This window comes from Cryptomeria japonica, chromosome 10, assembly GCF_030272615.1.
Source record: "Cryptomeria japonica chromosome 10, Sugi_1.0, whole genome shotgun sequence".
NCBI classification, from domain to species: domain Eukaryota; kingdom Viridiplantae; phylum Streptophyta; class Pinopsida; order Cupressales; family Cupressaceae; genus Cryptomeria; species Cryptomeria japonica.
In genome coordinates, this window is record NC_081414.1 from 152257416 (window position 1) to 152275610 (window position 18195).

Genomic DNA, 18195 nt, shown 5'->3' on the forward strand with positions numbered 1-18195 from the left:
TTCATCTGGTACGGTCTTTTTCATACAGGCTGGGCTCCAGGTACCAAAGGGATGCGGTGCACGCACAGTTCGGGAGGTACTCCCTTTAGGTCTTTATACGTCCATGCGAAGACATCTTTGAACTCCAGAAATATTTTGAAGGCCACTGCCTTTAGCACGGGATCCCAGTCATCCCCGACTAATATATTATGTGGGTCCTCCTCTTTTCCCAGGTTTGTTGCCTTTAGCTTGGACTCTTCAAATTGAATTAGCTTGTCTTTTTCGAACTGATGTGCGTGTGCCTCGTCCACTAGGGCTTCCCCCTCCTTATATTCCCTGTATTCCGGAGGGAAGACCTCCTTATCGGCAGGCTCCTCTATCTGTAACATGTTGCATTGAAAAAGTTCGTAATCCTCCATTTGCCAATGGAAGAGCCCGTTGAGTGAGCACACTTCGTCTTCAGAACATTCCTCTAATTCAAGTACCCCTTCATTGTTTGGCTCCATCACGTTCTTGCCTTTGCTTTCGTCGGAACACCATTCCCATTTATTAGAGTCCTCTGAGTCCGAGTCGGAAGAGGCGAGCTCTTCACCAACATTTTGGGTCCGTAGGTCAATGATATATTTCCACCCTCCTTTCTCCACGGAGAGTATTTTTCTTCCAGTTATGGTTCACCCTTGCAGTGATCAACCACACTCTCCCCAAGATGGCGTCATAGCCTTTCTTTTTCGAGGGAATAACCACAAAATCTAACAGGAATGGTTGCGTACCAATTGTCACTTGCTGGGCCATCAATAGGCCGAGTGGCTTGATGCCGTGTTGGTCGGCTCCCACCAGATTGAATGTGGGTGGCCACAGGGTGGGCTTCCCCAACCTCTTCCATGTCTCTTCTGGTAGTACATTCACTCGAGAACCCCCGTCCACAATGGTGTCCTTCAGAATGGTCCCAAGGATACCCATTTCTACCACAGCTGGGTGTCTACCACTGCTCAAGGCTAGTAACATCGGGTCAGTCGAAGGGCTAACGGGAACCTCCACCTGTGGTGCACTCGATGATGCGTGTGCAGTGCTTTGCACATTGGTGAGGATGGCAGTCCTCAAATATGGCATGGAGTCTAGAAGGTCTTTTACCTTTATCGGCACCTCCATCTGCAAGATTTGCCCAATGATATTCTTTTCCGCTTTTAGGCAAGTTGAGGGACTCATCATCTCCGTGTTCTTCCGTCCTTCTGCCGCCATCTCCCGTTCAATGTCGGCCTTCGCCTCCCAAAGTCTCTCCTTCTCTGTGCGGGGGTCGGGATAGGTTGCCTTCTTTGCCTGCGCGCGAGTGATTGCCAGTACTTCTTTGTCTTCGCCCCTCTTCTCAATATTGAGCAGATTCACCCCTTGCTTAGGGCAGTGTGTCATCGTGATCACCAAGGCCGCACCACCTACACAGGCTCTGAGGGGTTTCAGTATTCTGGCACTCCTGAGAGAAGTGCCCCCATTGGTTGTAGGCCCGACATTGAATTATTGGTCGCCCCTTCGCATCATACTGCACTCTGCTCCGATTGTTGTTGTTGTTGTTGTTGCCTCTCCCTCCTCTTCGGTTTCCTCTATAACCACCGGATGATGCAGTGGCGTCGGCTTGTGGCTGGGCGGAGCCCGCTGCTGCAGACAACGAGGGTTGCTCTTGCGTGAAGAATACTTGGTTCCCTTTTGTTTTCATGTTGTAGGGACACTCTTTGACGACGTGTCCCAACATTTGGCAAATTTCGCAGAATGCCCTTTTTGGGCAGGTGCCTTTTGTGTAGCCTTCTTCCTTACATTCCGTGCACCACACGTCTTCATTTTTACTCGTGCTTCCTTTCATGTTCTTAAATTCCTTCATCATATGGTGCATATCCTTCTGAAGAGCTTGCACCTTCTTACTTGATGATTCTTCACTGCTGCTTTCTCCCGAGGACTCCTCTTCTACAGAGGACTTGTCCTTTTTCTTCCACGATGTTTTGTCTTCACTTTCCAAATCCATCGCGTGGTTGTATGCATCATCGTATGAAATGGGCGGTACAATTTTCATCTTTCTCCGCAGGGATGACCACAACTCTTCCACGAACCATCTCTTCTTTAGTCTATCAGCCGGCTGGTTCTCCATCTTCCCCAGTAACTCCTTTAACCGTCGGCTGTATGTTCGCACTATCTCGTGCTTTCCTTGTTTTGTGCTTAATATCTCCACCACGATCTCATTATCATCTCGAAGGAGTCGAAACTCCGTCTCGAAAGCTTTCTGTAGGTCATCCCATGTTCCCACCTTTGCTTTATCCACATCAGAGTACCAATCAATGGCTACTCCTCTTAGGGTGGTAGGGAACTGCACCACCCAATCCGCTTTGTCAACTACCCCGTTGGCTGACCATATTGTCTCGCACGTACGGCAGTGCCATACGAGGTCATCGTTGCCATCTCCGTTGAATTTAGGGAACTTCTATTTGCCCGCCATCGATGGGGGTCGTCTTCCTGGAGGTGGCTGTGGCTGTGTCTGTGCCCCTGCGCTACTCCCTCCGGCGCCGGTGGTGTGTCCTGCGTGGGTGACTGGAGGTACAGTGTTTTGCCTGCCGTGTGTGGCACCTACAACCATACGGTTGTCCTCCCCTCCGTTCTCACCCTCGCCCACTCCTGGCTCCCTTTGGTGATCCTCACTTCGTGGCGTAAGGGATAAGTTTCTAAACTGATCCCGGGTCTCTTCGACTAGATTCCTCCGTAACCTTGTTTCCTCAATAAACTCTTCGTGGCTTCTCACCCTACGGTGTTCCGGCGACGCGTAGAAATTTCCCTCGGCTTCTGCACCCTCCGTGACACCTCCTTGGTTCCCTTCAGGCAACCCCTCGACAGGTCGTCCTTCGGCAAGTTGCCTTAGCCTCCATCTATGTTCTACTCGTTGTTCCAGAATCAAGGCCCTCTGCGCGGCCTCCCACTCGTCCGTTTCTGCTTTCTTATTTCTATCTTTGTTTAATAGGTTGGGCATTAATTCTTGTACATTTCCATAATTCACAACACATAAACCAGAACACGCCTTTATTAATTCATTTTGTCAGATACAACTCGTGTCAATATTATGACACCTTTATTTGAATATAGAATGTTCCTTTATCCCTATGGGATTCAGGGTTCAATTCCTTCCTGGCCTCGTGCCATCCCGCTCCGCTTCCCGACGGCTGCTTTCTTCGTACTGTTGGAGGATTTGTTGGCGTTGCTCTTCCCGGGCAATCTCCTCCAGGCGAGCTTGTTGTGCCAACGATGCCTGTGCAAGCAACCGGGGGAGGTGGTTCATCAACCAATTTACTACCGGGCTAACCTCCAGTGCTGTCCACACGACACTTGGTGGGATTTCAGCCTCCGTGGCCTCTCGTCGGACGTAGGTCTCGATGGCTACCTCGAGCAGGATTGAAAATTCCCTCGTCGCAGTGTCTTCTCCGCTGTAGAACTTTGTTTGCGCGTCGTCGGCCTCTGGGTTTATCTCACCAACGGGTAGGCCCATCGTGTCTGTGCGCCATCCGCTTCTTCCGTTCCCGAGTATGTCTAGACAACGACGCCAAATGTTTGCCTCACTGGGTACCCAGAAGGAATACAGAAGTAATGCAGAAATAAACAATGCAATAACAGCATGAATACAAGAATAAGCTTTCCATTAATAACTCAGAGTGTATACAATGTTCATAGCATTATCTGTTGTAAACAACACACTACTCAATACCCGCAGGTAGTACAATATATAACAGCCGAAGGGGTGCAACACAACCGTCGCGACTCCAACTACCTACCCGTCGGCTAACTAACTACTAACAAATGACATTACTACCAAAACATTAGATATACATATTTCCCGACAACATGGTCTTGGTGGCATGGAGGGTGTCAATTTTGGTGAGTATGATCAGATGTACGCCAGTGATACTTTCAAAATAGTCATATAATGCAATGTGATGAAAATCATATATTTGATAAGGGTAAATAATGGTATTTCATTTTTGATGGCTCAAGGCCGCCAATTAAAAGGTTTGGTCTGATTTTCACTTACTGAAGGAGGAGCCCAATGGATATGGTATGTGGTCTTCTTCCCTAGAGATCTGGAATCTTGCTATGCCTACAAGAGGCATACATCCCCAATCAGAGCCACTGTTGGCACTCGCAAATTTTCTTCAAAAATTTAAGGTTGCCATGTTGAAATTTACAGTTAGAAATGTTGTGGCAGCCGTATATGCACAATATAAAAGCGTCAGCAAGAGATATGGATATGGTTGCAACTCTGTGATTGAATACACCTGGAAATTTTAAAGGAAAACAGAATTTAAGAGCCATGTAACAGGCATCGATATTAGCCAAAGTATAAGGGAGTCTTGTCAAATATTGTAAATGTTGTGCTTGGAGAGTATGTATGCAAAAGGCATGAGCATGGGCGTTGCACATGAGCCGTATATGTGCCTCAATGAGATCGTAATTTCACTATTTGCCAAGTTCGCAGAAATGAAAAGCATGCATTATTGAAAAGGGTTTAGAATCTTCAAGACAGTACAATGGAAGCCGCATTTTCAAAGTCCATGGTCTTCTTCAATAGCAAATGTTTGTAAATTGTGGATGCTCGCATTGGGGGGTCGAATGGAGTGTATTTGGGGAAAATTTTGTTGCAGGCCTATGCATGGGCATTTATCCCACATTGACCTCGTAGCACACCTTCATGTGGTTTAAAAACCATAGTGCTCACTTGGTAAGTGAGCAAAAGGCGTCACAACGCGTGTGGGCTCAAGGTGCATCCTGACGTGGACGAGTTGCAAGGGAGCACGTGGCAATGAGGTGGCGGCCGAAGTCCAAGGCATTGGGCAGCGTGGAGGCAGTTGGCTCGGAGCTTGAGGGTGACAAGGTGACACGTGGCAGCATCTCGTGATCCCGCGATCGCGAGATGTGAGGATAACAACTGCAACGTCGCGCAGAGCTGCCACGTGTCCAGGTCGGCAGGAGTAGGTTACCAGGGTTGGTGGCCACGTGGTGATGAGGTGGACAGTTGGCGGACATGAGGACAAATAGGGAGATGACTCGTGACATTGATAGTTTGGAGGTGTTCAAAGAGTTAGCCCACCATTCACCAAACCAAAAGGGGGGCAAAACTAAATAAAAACAAAGTATTGATGCACCCAGCAAAAATACCAAAACACGACCCAGCAACCCTAAAAAATTACCCATATGTAAAATCGACACAGAGTGGTTGTTTTTGAGTTGTAAAAAGGGTAAAACTTGAAAATTAAACAAGAAAAGTGCGGCAAAGGGAATATTCTCAAATGAAAGTGTTTTCTCAGGAAAGACATATTGGGGGAATATTTTTTGTTAAAGTAGCAGTGTGTTGACGTGTCTAAAATCGTTGAACTTGCGACTTCATCCGGCCAACGTAGAATAGAATGTACTCGCTGAGTATCCTATCCTCTCTTGAGATAAGGAAATCCCTAATGCTGGTTTTGTTGATCAAAGGGGACGACCTCAAGGTTTTGATTGTCAGGTCTTGACTGCGAGATTACTCAATGGTCGATGTGATTTGTTGGGAGCACAAGGGGACTTACAATTTGCAACAAGCTGATCTGTTGCGATTCTCGAATTACGAAATAAAATCAAAAGGGAAGGGATAGGAGATCTAAAACTAACAACATGGGTATGCGGGTAGACAAATTCAACATAACCAATTCCTGCTTGGCCAAAATAGCTCACAACCTTGCAAGAACAGTGCAATCTTCAAGGGGACTTGGAAGATTTTCAGACTGCAAACGCACGGCTAAGCACCCAATTCTGGCGCAGCTTAGACGGACACCTGCAATTGAACTAAGCACAATCAAAGGCTCAGGTTAACCATACAAAAGGATGCACAATCAGTATATCTTCAATGGTATGAGCCTGAATCTATCAAATACCTGCACACCCAAAACAGAAAGATCTATCTAAAATGCTGAAAGAAACCATGCAAATAGGATGAAAACAAGACAAAAAACACCAAATCAATGTCTATATATTGATTTCAGCTGCCTATTACAACAATTTCTGCAACATCCTTATGCTACTGCTAAGATCTAACTTATTCTAATTTCTAAAATCTAACTCTCTCACCAGAGTCTAACTATTTAACAAAAATCTCTAACCCTTTACAAAAGAAAGGCCTCTGCCTTTTATAGTTTTTACAATATTGAATCAAAGGCTAGGATTGACTGCATCCAAGGGCTATTGTCTGCCATCTAAAAGCTGGCAGCTTTAACCCATGCCCAATCAATTCTCAGTTATCCAACCAACCACAATTCCAACTACCTGCCACTATTTGGCTTTAATTCGGTCAATTTGGCAGTTGGACATAACTGTCCACAAAAATATCTTGCGCGGGACCCACAAGCAGTTTTATAATAAAACAGTTTTAGTTTTAAAAAAAACTGAACTTCTGGAGTTAAATCCAGCTGTGTACTTTTCCTGAGAATGCATGATTGTTGCATTGTGAGTGTTCTTCGGTCTTTGGTGGTGAACTTTAACTTGTTCCTTGGTGGCACGCTTCCCAATGCTTCATTGCTTTGATCTTGCACTGCATCTTTTCTCCTCCAGCTTCCAGTGCTTGGCCTTGGTTGCAATCCCTCTTCGATTTGCATTTTCAGGCTTTCGCCTGGTTCTCTGCAATGGCGTCCTGCGATCTGCAAACCATTAATCCAATTTTAATAAATTAATTTGAAAAATTAAAATTAATTTAACAAACATTAAATTTAACACCTAGAGGGTGATTTGAAAATTTCCCAAGTTTTAACGCTTTTACTCCTTCCGCGAATTTAGTTGTTCCTAGCAATTTCGGGCAAGAGGGGCGTTCGAAAAGTTTTTTTAAAAAGTTCATACTTAGACGTTTTCGAAATTCGGCGTAAATGGCACTTCTGCAAACTTTAAGTTAACGCCTTACTATTTTATTTTCACATTTTCGGGGGGTTTGAGAGCAATTGCAAGGTTTCTAAAACTTTAACATTTTCGCCCCTTTATGGCGAATTTTAGGATTTGGGGCACTTTTGCAAGTTTTAAAAACTTTGATAGTTTCACCCCTTTATGGTGAATTACAGGATTTTGGGCACTTTTGCAAACTTTAAAAACTTTGACATTTTCACCCCTTTATGGTGAATTTCAGGATTTTGGGCACTTTTGCAAACTTCAAAAACTTTGACATTTTCACCCCTTATGGTGAATTTCGGGATTTTGGGCACTTTTGCAAACTTTAAAAATTTTGACATTTTCACCCCTTTATGGTGAATTTCGGGATTTTGGGCACTTTTGCAAACTTCGGGATTTTGGAGTGTTTTGCAAACTTCAGGATTTTGGGCACTTTTGCAAGCATCAGGATTTTGGAGTGTTTTGCAAACTTCGGGATTTTGGGCACTTTTGCAAACTCCGGGATTTTGGAGTGTTTTGCAAACTTCGGGATTTTGGAGTGTTTTGCAAATTTCTTTCCCTTTCGCACTTTTACCCTCTAAAATGCGATTTTCGGCATTTTGAGGGGGGTTTTGCAAATTTTAAAAACTTTTCAACTATCACTTGTCCCTCATTGTGCAATTTCTGGTGAATGGGAGGAGTTTGTCAAGTTTTACCTCTTGTATTTTATCCAATACTGGCGAATTTCGGGGATTTCACCCATTTTGCCAATTTTTAGAAACTTGTAATTTCCCCCCTTAGTGCGAATTTCAAGATTTGAAGGAGTTTTGTCAGTTTTTTGACACTTTGCATTCTTTATCTCCTTTGTATCCCTTGGCAAAAATCGGCATTTCAAGGTCATTGCAGGCTTTAACTCTTTCTTCACATTTAGGCGACTTTGCGAGAATTGGGGAGTTTTAAGTTCGCAATATGGCCCTAGAGGCCAAATTTGGTTTTAGCGGCACTTGACCCTTCATATCCCGTTCCTCTTCTGCAAGGACAAAAAGGCACAAACTGGGGGGGTCCTTGTCCAAGACGGGGATGGGTGTGCGATTCGCACAACACAGTGTAAAGTGCAGATCAAGAGAGATACAGGAAATGCTTTTCAATTGCAGACAGATGAGAGAAGGAGGACAGATGGCAAGTGCAGATCAGTGATGGAGAAGGGACATGTGGCTGCATCAGAGCAAATTCAGAATTTCTTCTCTTTTATTAATTCTCCCTTCTTCTCTGTCGTACGTGTTTTGAACTTTTGTAAGGGAGTTGTTTTGTAAAGAGAGTTAGTGTAGAATCTAAAGGTCATAGATAGGACTGGTAGATTATAAATTTGTGATTCCATGAATGAATGTTAACCAGTTCATGTGTTTACAGTGTAATGTTGCCAGATTGTCTCCAGGATTATGTACACATTTGCATTTGAATATGAAGCATCAAGGGTGTTTTGAGTTCATCTTTTCAGATTTCCTAAAATGTGTTTGTTGTTTACTTCTTTCTTCCAAGGGAAGAATTAAATTGTTTTAAACAGCTTGCAGTGTTTTGAGTAGAAAGTTTGGATCTATAAGAAGAATTTTGTAATAGCAAGAGCAGATCTATTAATGTAAGACATTAATATGGAAAAGATCTACTGGTTATGTTGTATTCACTAATGGAGTTCTGTTTGCTTTCTCTTGTTTGACTCCATGCCCTAGGATAAGCACTAGTCTATGCAGATCTCTTTTCATTTTCAGAATACATCAAACACCCATATATTGTTTTTTTTGCTTTGTTATTTGGAAGTGGGTCTGTGTATTTTCTTTCATCTCATACTCGAAATTGGTTAAGGATCACTGAGAATTACCCATTCTTTAGCATTCTCCCTCTTTGTTGAGCCCATTTGATGAGATTATCTGCTTTATTTTAATGTTGTCCGTCATTGCCATTTGCAAACTTTGTTGCAGATGTTGTAAGTGCATTAAGGGATCACCCTCCTTGGTTTTGCAGAGCCTAAAGTGTAGAAGGGTTTAAAATATCCTTGTTAGTTGGTCCAAGCCCAGGAAAGTACTGATAATTGGAGTTGGCTTCTCCATAGGTAATGGAATGATCAGCTTGGTTACTAGTTATTAGTGTAAACCCTTTTTCAGGAACCAACAAAACCATCTTTGAATGGCCAAGCATATTGTGATATTTTGTTGCGGTGTTGAGTAAGATTGAACAAGCAAATTCTATAGTCTAGCGGAGCAGGTGAATTTGCATAACATTGTGGGGTTATGAAATTACTGAACAATATCATTGGTTTCAAAGGGATCGATTTGATATCACTATCCATGAGAGTGTGGAGTTCCAATTGCTAACGTAATGGTAGAATAACATTATTTGGTTGGGCAAATCAACATAGTAATTAATTGTATGGCTCTTTGAAAATGTGAGTTTGATGACGGAGGGGGTGTGTTCGATATGGATATCAGCTAAACAAATAAAAGAAATTGATTCATGGTAAAGATAATAAGGTGATTTCCAAGTTAGAGATTTATCCGAGTATTTGATAGGTATGTATTGAAGATATTCGAATTGGGTCAGAGTCTCAGAGCATGTGAGTTTATCCATCGAGCCTTGGCTATTATAATCGCTGGAGTCAATGATGTGTATAGTGTTTGCAGAGACTTCTCTTATTTGCACATATATTTATTCGGAATGCCAAAAACCATGGAGTAAAGCAACGAAACACTTGTCTTGGTACATGCGATCAATTGTATTGACAATATCTTTAGTAAAACCTATCCGTAGCAGTATAAGAACGTTTGTTGTGTAAGGGAAATGAAAGCTTCAATATATATTAGTCTATTATCCAATGTTCCATGGCCGTTGGGGATGAGGGGACGCGGGGACGGGGACAAAGGGTCTAAGTTTGGGGACGACAGGGGGATGGCGACAAAGGTGGTAGAGGGGTGGTGCTGATATACATATAGTACTTGAAAAACTAGTTGCGAAAAGATGTATAAGAATGACATTTCAAATGAAACTATGGCAAATTAGTAAAATTATAAAATAGCAAAATTGCAAATACTAAATACGAAGATTTCTTGAATGCTAAATAAAATTTGACAAATGAAATTGTCAAATTGGAGATTTCTATTATATCGAAAATATCATAAAGATGATTACATTTTACAATGAGTAGCATTAGCATTACAATTACTAGCATGATATCAAAATAAGACTTAAGTACAAATATCAAAATGTCAAAATGTAGTGAAGGGAGGCCTCTAATCATCTGTAAACTCCTCATCACTGGAACTATTGGACTCCTCACAGTCAAAATCCCCCAAACTAACACCAACCAACCTTGCATCTGGTTGGAACTTGGGATTGGATGGGGGTTGGACACCTAGCCTTTGCGGTGTCTTTGCTTTTAGTTTGAGCTATTTCAAAGAAGAATCGAGGGAGATATGATCTTTTGAAGCTTTCTTGGGTTGCTGGTTGAAAAAAATCAGTTTGCAGCTGTTGCATTTCAGATTGGGTATCTCTGTTCTAAACTCCTGTTTTTCATCATAATTTATTAGCATTGAGTTTGGATTTGTTTCTCTAACTCCTTGAATCATAGTAGCAATGTTTTCTCATGATGCTTCAATGTTAGCCTTATTGTAATTCACTGATTTAGTAGTACTAAACAACGTTCTTTAATTTTCAAATTTTGAAGCTAATCTTGTTACCCACTGAACAAGTGGAAGTGGCTGGTTCACCGCCAATTTCTTATTTCATTAGTTTCCAGCATTCGATATTAGCACTCCTGCTGAATAAGTGGTTGAGTTTAGTTTTTGTTTTCCCCCACTGAAAAGGTGGAAGTGGTTGGTTACACCGCCAAGTTTTGCTTTCAATAAGCTTTCAGTTAATCTTTGTAATCCCCATTGGATAAGTGGAAGTGGCTGGTCATACCGCCAAAATGTAGTTCCCTTCCAATGTTATATCTTATCCTCCCACTGCACAAGTGAGATGGTTTTCTTTGCTTATTGCTAACGCTAATGGGTGCTAATGTTGTGTCCAAAAACGAAAAAAACTAAGGGGGCTATTTCAGTAATTGATATTCAATAATAGACCAACCTGTATAATTCTTGGAGAGATACGATTAAACAAGTAATTACAAACAATAAGAGTGATTAGAACACTTAACCAATAATGATGGAAAGGTGCGATTGAGAAGCATTAATCATTATTTATGACAAGAGGTGGTTAAGGGGATATGTCTCCTCGTCACCAAAGGATGTCACCCTCCTAGTTTACAAGATATATAATGGATATCCAATCCATTCTATCAAGGCATCAAATCAGTCTTCTTTCTTATTCTTATCCTTTTGGATCGCTCTAGTTGAGCAATTGACCGAGTGTCAATGATCGGTTGCATATAGAACAAGATCTAAATCAGAGAGAGAGCACCACATTGTTGTAGGCTTCTACAGATATATCAGAAACGGCACCATTACTTATTGTTGCGAGAACATAACTTCAGATCAGGGAAAGCAACATATCACTGTAAGTAATATCAGCATACACATCTGAATATTCATAAAGGCATATGAGAAACAGCAGACCTTCATATCGATATTGGGAAACATTTGCATGAATTTAAGGGACAAAATCAGATTACAACATCAACAAGACATTGCAAATTCATATCGACTGTATTATATATAATTCTTTATTTCAGTTTAGAAGAACTGAAGGAGGGGATTTTGCTTTTGTTTTATTATATTCTATGGGGATAATTCTACTGTACTCAAGCAGAACTCAGAAAATATATTTTAATTCAGTAGCCTTTATAATTATCTTGCAATGTAGAAGCAGATTATAAAGGAAGGAATACCACGTGGGAGGGTCTTTGATCTCACATAGAAGTCAAAATTAAAGAAAGAGGACCTCAATAGGAGTTTAGATTTATTAGTATTAGAATAAATTTGTCAAAAGTGTTTTGTGGGCCCTAAACAATAATTACTCAGATTCCTAAAATAAAAGGATTCTCAAATGGTAATTGCATCAATTAGAAAAGGTTTTGGAGATTCCACAATTATTTTGTGTTTTTAGCAGCAGCTCCACAAATAGAATGGGACCCACTTGGAAGACTTTGAGATATTGGTAAAAGGACAAAGAATAAAATATATACTACAGCAGGATAAAAGAATAAGTAGATGCTGGGTGAGAAGTAATATTATATTAGATCTACACATAAGACGAGGTTCATACAGAATAGAGGAAAGGTATACGTATTAAAAAGACTATTGAACATAGGCACCAAGGACATGGATGAAAAGTAAGATTGCAGATCCAATGAAGAGAAGTTTACAGAACTGAGAAGACTATTGCAGATCTATGGAGGATTCTATGAATAGAATATTTAAAAGGCAGTGAAGAATTTTATGACAGACTTATGAAGAGGTTGTAAGAAGTTCTATAGTAGATTTGTAAGGAGATGGTAATCAGTTTATGGGAGGTTTATGATCCGCATGAATCAGAGAAAGTATCAAGATAAGTCCTATCCTTTGAACTATTCTAAAAATTTTAAGTTAAATATCAAAATAAAATGTCTTAAGTTTGGGTAAATTTTGTATTACAGTTCTCACCTAAAGTTGGAATTGTTGTTTCAGGATTAAATTAAGGAAATTCCCAAAAGGAGACATTACAATATAAAGGAAAGGAATCAGTTGGATAGAGAATGAATCTGCACTAAAACCTGAAGGAAGAAGAACATCGAAGAAAGCAGATTGAACTCACAGCAAGTAAGGAGCTCCTTGTCATATCCATGTTTAAGACATTAAGACATTCTAGTACGTGATCCTGTGCACAATATTCCTATAGCATTCTCTGCATACTATTGTCTGATGTGGTATCCCACTAAAAAAAATTTTTGTTTTTTCAAGCCAATAACAATTCATCCACAACAAATAACCCGTTAAGGTTAGAGTAATAAGCAAAACAACTGAAAGGGAACCCTTCCACCTTTTGTTCACTGAGAGCCCAGACTGGGAAGGTGAGAGCATACAGTGTTCCAGGGATCGTCAGCATCAATAAACAAACTGAAAATTACAATGCATGGGCGGCAAGCCAGCCCCTTCTGCTTATCCAGCAGGATAGAAACTAAACTTCTTGGCGGTAAACCGACCAAGGGAAAGATTACAAGAAACTGAAGTTCAATCACTCTACCGCGTATTTCAGCGAGAGGACATTACATTAACAATCACTCTACCGCATATTTCAGCGGGAAGACCAAAACATTGAACTTATCACTTGACCACTTATTCAGCAGGAGGACTGAAAATTACAAATTGATGCATATCAGGCGGCAAGCCAGCCTCTTCCACTTATTCAGTGGGATGAGAATTACAAAGATAGAACTGGTTAGTAGTACTACTACCTAACCTTACAATAATAGAAATGATAGGAGAGTAATGCAGATTTCTATAATAAAGATATAAATTTCTGTTACAACCAATCTGCAGGCTGGAAACACAGGCCAGCAGCCTAGAGAAATGCCAAAATACTCATAACTCCCTAATTTTACATCCAAATTAGCTCAAACCAGTTCCAAACCCACCGTACAACATATGCAATGGTAACCAATCAAAACAACACCCCAAAAAGACCCTTATTTAATTTGCACGCATCCCAATGCAAAGCAAAAAACCCATGCCTAGACTAGGAATTTCCATTTTGCATAATTAATTCAAAACTCAAACAAACGTGCTAAAAACTTACAAACTTATTTGCCAGTGCTGGGAAGGAAGATAGGAATGTTACCCATAACTGTCAGGCGCTCCAACGGAGAGGTGTGAGCAAAAATGTGCTTCAGCCACAGGCAAAATCAGCAAATTCCAGAATCACTTCAACACCAAGATGTCTATGGCAAACTCTGAGAAGGTAGAAGAATACAAGGCACAGCTAGGTACTGTATTTCAAGTACGAAACCGGGTAGCACTAGGGAGACGCACTCCGAAGCCTCAAGTTCTGTCGCCAATCCGGTAGCATAACATTACAGATTTTCAAGATGGTGCAAATGGGAACCCAAGCCTCATATTTATAACTTCATTCTTCAAATTCAAATGACATCCCTCCAAATTCCACGCTTGCATTTGAATTTCATTCCACTTACATGTGGACCCAAGTGTAGCGCCCATTCTCCTAAGTCAAAACTCACGCCCAAGAAGGGGGAGGACCCACGTTAAACACTTAGGCACATAATGGCAATGCAAAGTGAAATAATATCCTTCTAAAAATATTTCTCATTCCATAAAACAACTGAATTTCGCCAAACTTAGGATTAAATAGGCATTAAGCACAAATTAATAAACTAGTAGCCAATAAATAGATTAATTAAATATTAACCTTAGGATAAGGAAATAATATTTAATTATGTTGCAATTGTCTCCCGCACTGATTATTATCACCACCAGGATGAAACTGAGCCCGGACGACCACAGACTGTTGCAGAATTCAGAACCCTGTCTACTGCCAAATATAGAATTGTGCCACACAACCACTTACTAAAAATAGTAAGTCAAGAATTAATGCTCAAAAAAATATGATCATCGCGTCCAGAGGCAAAGCAAGGAGGACTTAGTAGGACAGTGGCACCAGAATGGTCATTCCCTGACTTACTAAAAAAAGTAAGTCCTCGTTTCATCGATGCTAGACCCTGATTACTCATTCCACCTAGCCTACGGGTCTCAGAAATAGGCTAATGGACCACTGAAAGAGCATCAATGAGAAGGGGACATTACATCTGATCACAGTCCACTGTTATGTACATTTACCCAGGATATTTTAGAGTTGCTTATGGTTATATATATTCTGGAAAATGTAATGAAATATGATGCTTTGCATATACATATATATTCTGGTTTGATTATTATCAGACATGGTAGAAGAAGAATGATTGCATTAGGGAGAACGGCATTAAGGGTCACTTCTAAGCACACCACCTCATATGTATGGCAAAGTCCACATGAGGCCAAAGGGGGGTGAAGGTGCTCTGCCTTTGGACTTAGGAGGGTTAGACCTAGGACACCCTATTGAGGCAATCTCCATCCTCTCTATCATGATAATGATGATGATGATGTTTCATATGAGTAGGAGAAGGTGACTCGATTGAGGGAGAATGGCATTTAGGACAACCTACCAAGTATGACTTGATTGAGGGAGAACGGCGATTAGGACACCCTATCAAGTATGGTTAAGGGAGAACGGTTGTTGAGGACACCCTATTGAGTCATCCCTCCTAACTCACTTTGTTTGGGATTCTTCTCATTATGATCCATGTTTTGATCTTTACATTTATATTTATCTAGCTTTCCTTTACTCTATAATCTTCCTACATTACTTTATAAATGATAGTTAGTCTTCTTGTTTTACATAGTTAGCCTTCCTTCATTTCAACATGATCAGTTCATTCTTTACTTAGTATGTTGTAATTAATCACTTATATGTTATAATTGGTAGACTATTTCCTAAATTGTTGCAGGGTTTTACTATTAAAGTTATAGGTACTCCCTCTCTTAACCCTCCTTTAATAACTAAGAATTATAATCTGGGAAAACTAGGGCATTTTAAGAAGGGGCATTACAATTAAAAAATAGTGAATTCCTAAAAAAATCAGCATAAATGAAAAAAATGGCGTTAAATCCAATTATTTCAAAGTAAAATTCAAAATACTACTAGGTTTTAGGAAATTATGAATTTTTCATAGCCTACATGCTTGATGTTAACTATTAAAATGAATTATAATGCTTGAAATTTTTATTTTTTTTAAATCACTAACCTACCCTTAAAAATCTTGAAATTTTCTCTTCAAGTTTGCCTAGAAATACTTACAAGTAGCTCAAATTTGCTCTTCTACTGCTGTGTGAGGAATGGTGAGGACGTTGGAGACTTTATAAGCAAAAAAAAGAAAGTGGTTTAATGAGTTTGTTCTGCATCCCAGGTGTGTGCCCCATCATGACTGTGTTGGCCAAGTTTTTTTTGTAGACTCGCCAAGTTTCTCGCAAATATGAGTTTATTAGCAACTCGCCAGCAAAAGGACCCAGCAAGTACTTTCCAACTTTGCTGAGTTTGCCGACTATAGTTTTCTATACCAATGTAACAACATTAGCTTGTTCTAATATTGGACTATTTCTTAATACAACCGATCTACAAAGTTACTTAGTAAGCATTTGATATTGTTTATAGATCTATGCTTTTTAGTTTTCCCCAAAGATAAAAGTGCAGTTTGTAATGAGCATCAGACAGTGCAGAAATGTGCAAGAATGCATTATAGAAAATGGATCTACCTGGGTTATGAGAGTGAAATTCTTGCCTTCATTCTCACATCTCTTTTGCAATATAGATAGAGCATAATGACCCCTATTCGGTGCAGCATTGGCAACAACACACCTGTAACATGAAAATGTCATAACAGAATCTCCTTCAGAAGGTAGACAAAAGGGTTGTTTAAATGATGAAGGAAATAATATTTTCATCCTTCAAATGAGGTCAAAGGAAAATAAGAACTTTGCAAATTCAAAGCCTAAAACTCTGTCGACAACACTTGAGCTTAATTTACGCATGCAGCATAACTGTTAAAGTTTATCGTGAAACATTGATTGTTATATGAAGATATTATATGTATTTGATCAATTGAAACCAACATGATTTATAAAAGCTTGATTGATACATAATTGGATTGCAGTTGTAAGCAATGTGGGAAATTTTTCTAGATTAAAGAACCATGTTGCTTCTTTTAGTGCCCTCCTTCAATGGCTATATCTTTACTTCTTTTCAACTGATAGCATTACGTAATTCTTGATTCGAACCTTAAAGTACAATTAATGCAAGAGAGAAAAAGGTTTTCTTATGTTATGAGGAACAAAATCTAGCTACAAAAAAATATTCAAACAAAATGATCGAAGTGATTTCAGTCATCAATAACAAAAAGCAAATGAATGATCAAACATTTCTAAATATGATTGCAGCTTAAAAGTTTTAGCACCTATATTATTTTAAACAAGGTAAAGTATTATAATAAAATGAGGATAGGGTTATGAAAATGAACAAATTTTTTGTCCTTTTAATTCAAACTTTTTGTGATATTTCTGATTTTCTCCAACTCATCCTTTTGGATTATGAACCTCATTAGGACTTAAGTGAAACCCATAAATAGGGATTTCACTCTCTTAACTTGTAATCATTCACTCACTTTGCTGATAAGGACCTAAAGTCTATAACATATTTAGAGTTTATTATTACAAATATTTTATTTTGCTCATAACTGAGTTTATTTAGATTCCATTGATGATTCTGTTTAATTGGTTTTCATAACCTAGGGTTCTTGTTAGAATAGTATATTTTTATTGTAACCGACTCTACATTTTTATCATCAGACATACTTTAATAATCAAAGAATGTTAACATAATGTCTTCCCTACTCGGCTTGTCTTTAATATTTACTGTCATATTTCTGACATTGAAGGGCACATGATATCTAGCATTAATCTAGTTTGGTGATTCTTGGACATTGATATAATTTCTTTGTTTTGTTTTTTTATTTCTCGATGACACCTTGTCAAAACCATAGAAACATAAATCATTAAAAAATTTCCGATTTAAACAATTTTTAAAAAATCCCATCTATATGTTATTTTCCCCCCAAAATCAAAATGTAATCAGCTGCTATTTTGCTATTTCTAATTTTGTTAAACGATTTTAAAGGGTTTAAATCACAAAAAAATCACCCAGAAAACACATGTACTATCCACCAACTTGTCCTGAAACTCTAACCATGTAAAATCGGTATTTAACTGGGTTTTTTCATTGATTTTTAGCACAGAACTGAGTGCTACCTGCCAAGACAAGGTTCACCATCAAAGATTCACTAGATTTCATTAGGCTCCTGAGGCAAATCCCAGGTAGGCGAACTTGAATGGACATGTACTTCAAAAATGTTCAGGACATCAAAATAGAGATGTGTTACACATAAGTCTTTGTTGTCATTGATGTCAAACCTGTTAGTGTGATCTGGATGTTGGTGGTGTTGGTCCGAATGTATTGTGATGTTAATATGGATGTATTGTGATGTACTTTGATGTTAGTATAGATGTATTGTGGTGATATTATGGTTCAGTAGTATTGTAATGTTGGTGTTGCTGGTTCGTGGTATGGAAGTGATGTGTAGCAGAAGTGTATGATGCAGTATTTTGAAGCAGTCACCAATGAGGAGGGACCTTAGGGAGATCAGTCCAAACCGGTCAGCAAGAGTAAACACAAGAGAAA

General features: G+C 39.7%; 1 protein-coding gene across 7 annotated transcripts in view; it reads right to left on the reverse strand.

The window, feature by feature from the left end:
• Positions 1-18195, reverse strand: part of LOC131047986 (uncharacterized) — a 267168-nt gene that overhangs the window by 178717 nt on the left and 70256 nt on the right. For all 7 annotated transcript variants that reach the window (XR_009106346.2, XR_009359042.1, XR_009106345.2 and 4 more), the window contains exon 5: positions 16218-16320. Coding sequence is in view for 4 of the 7 variants with exons in the window: in XM_057981797.2 (XP_057837780.2) it covers positions 16218-16320 (103 nt within the window). In the remaining 3 variants the exon portion in view is untranslated. The remainder of the gene's footprint in view (positions 1-16217; positions 16321-18195) is intronic.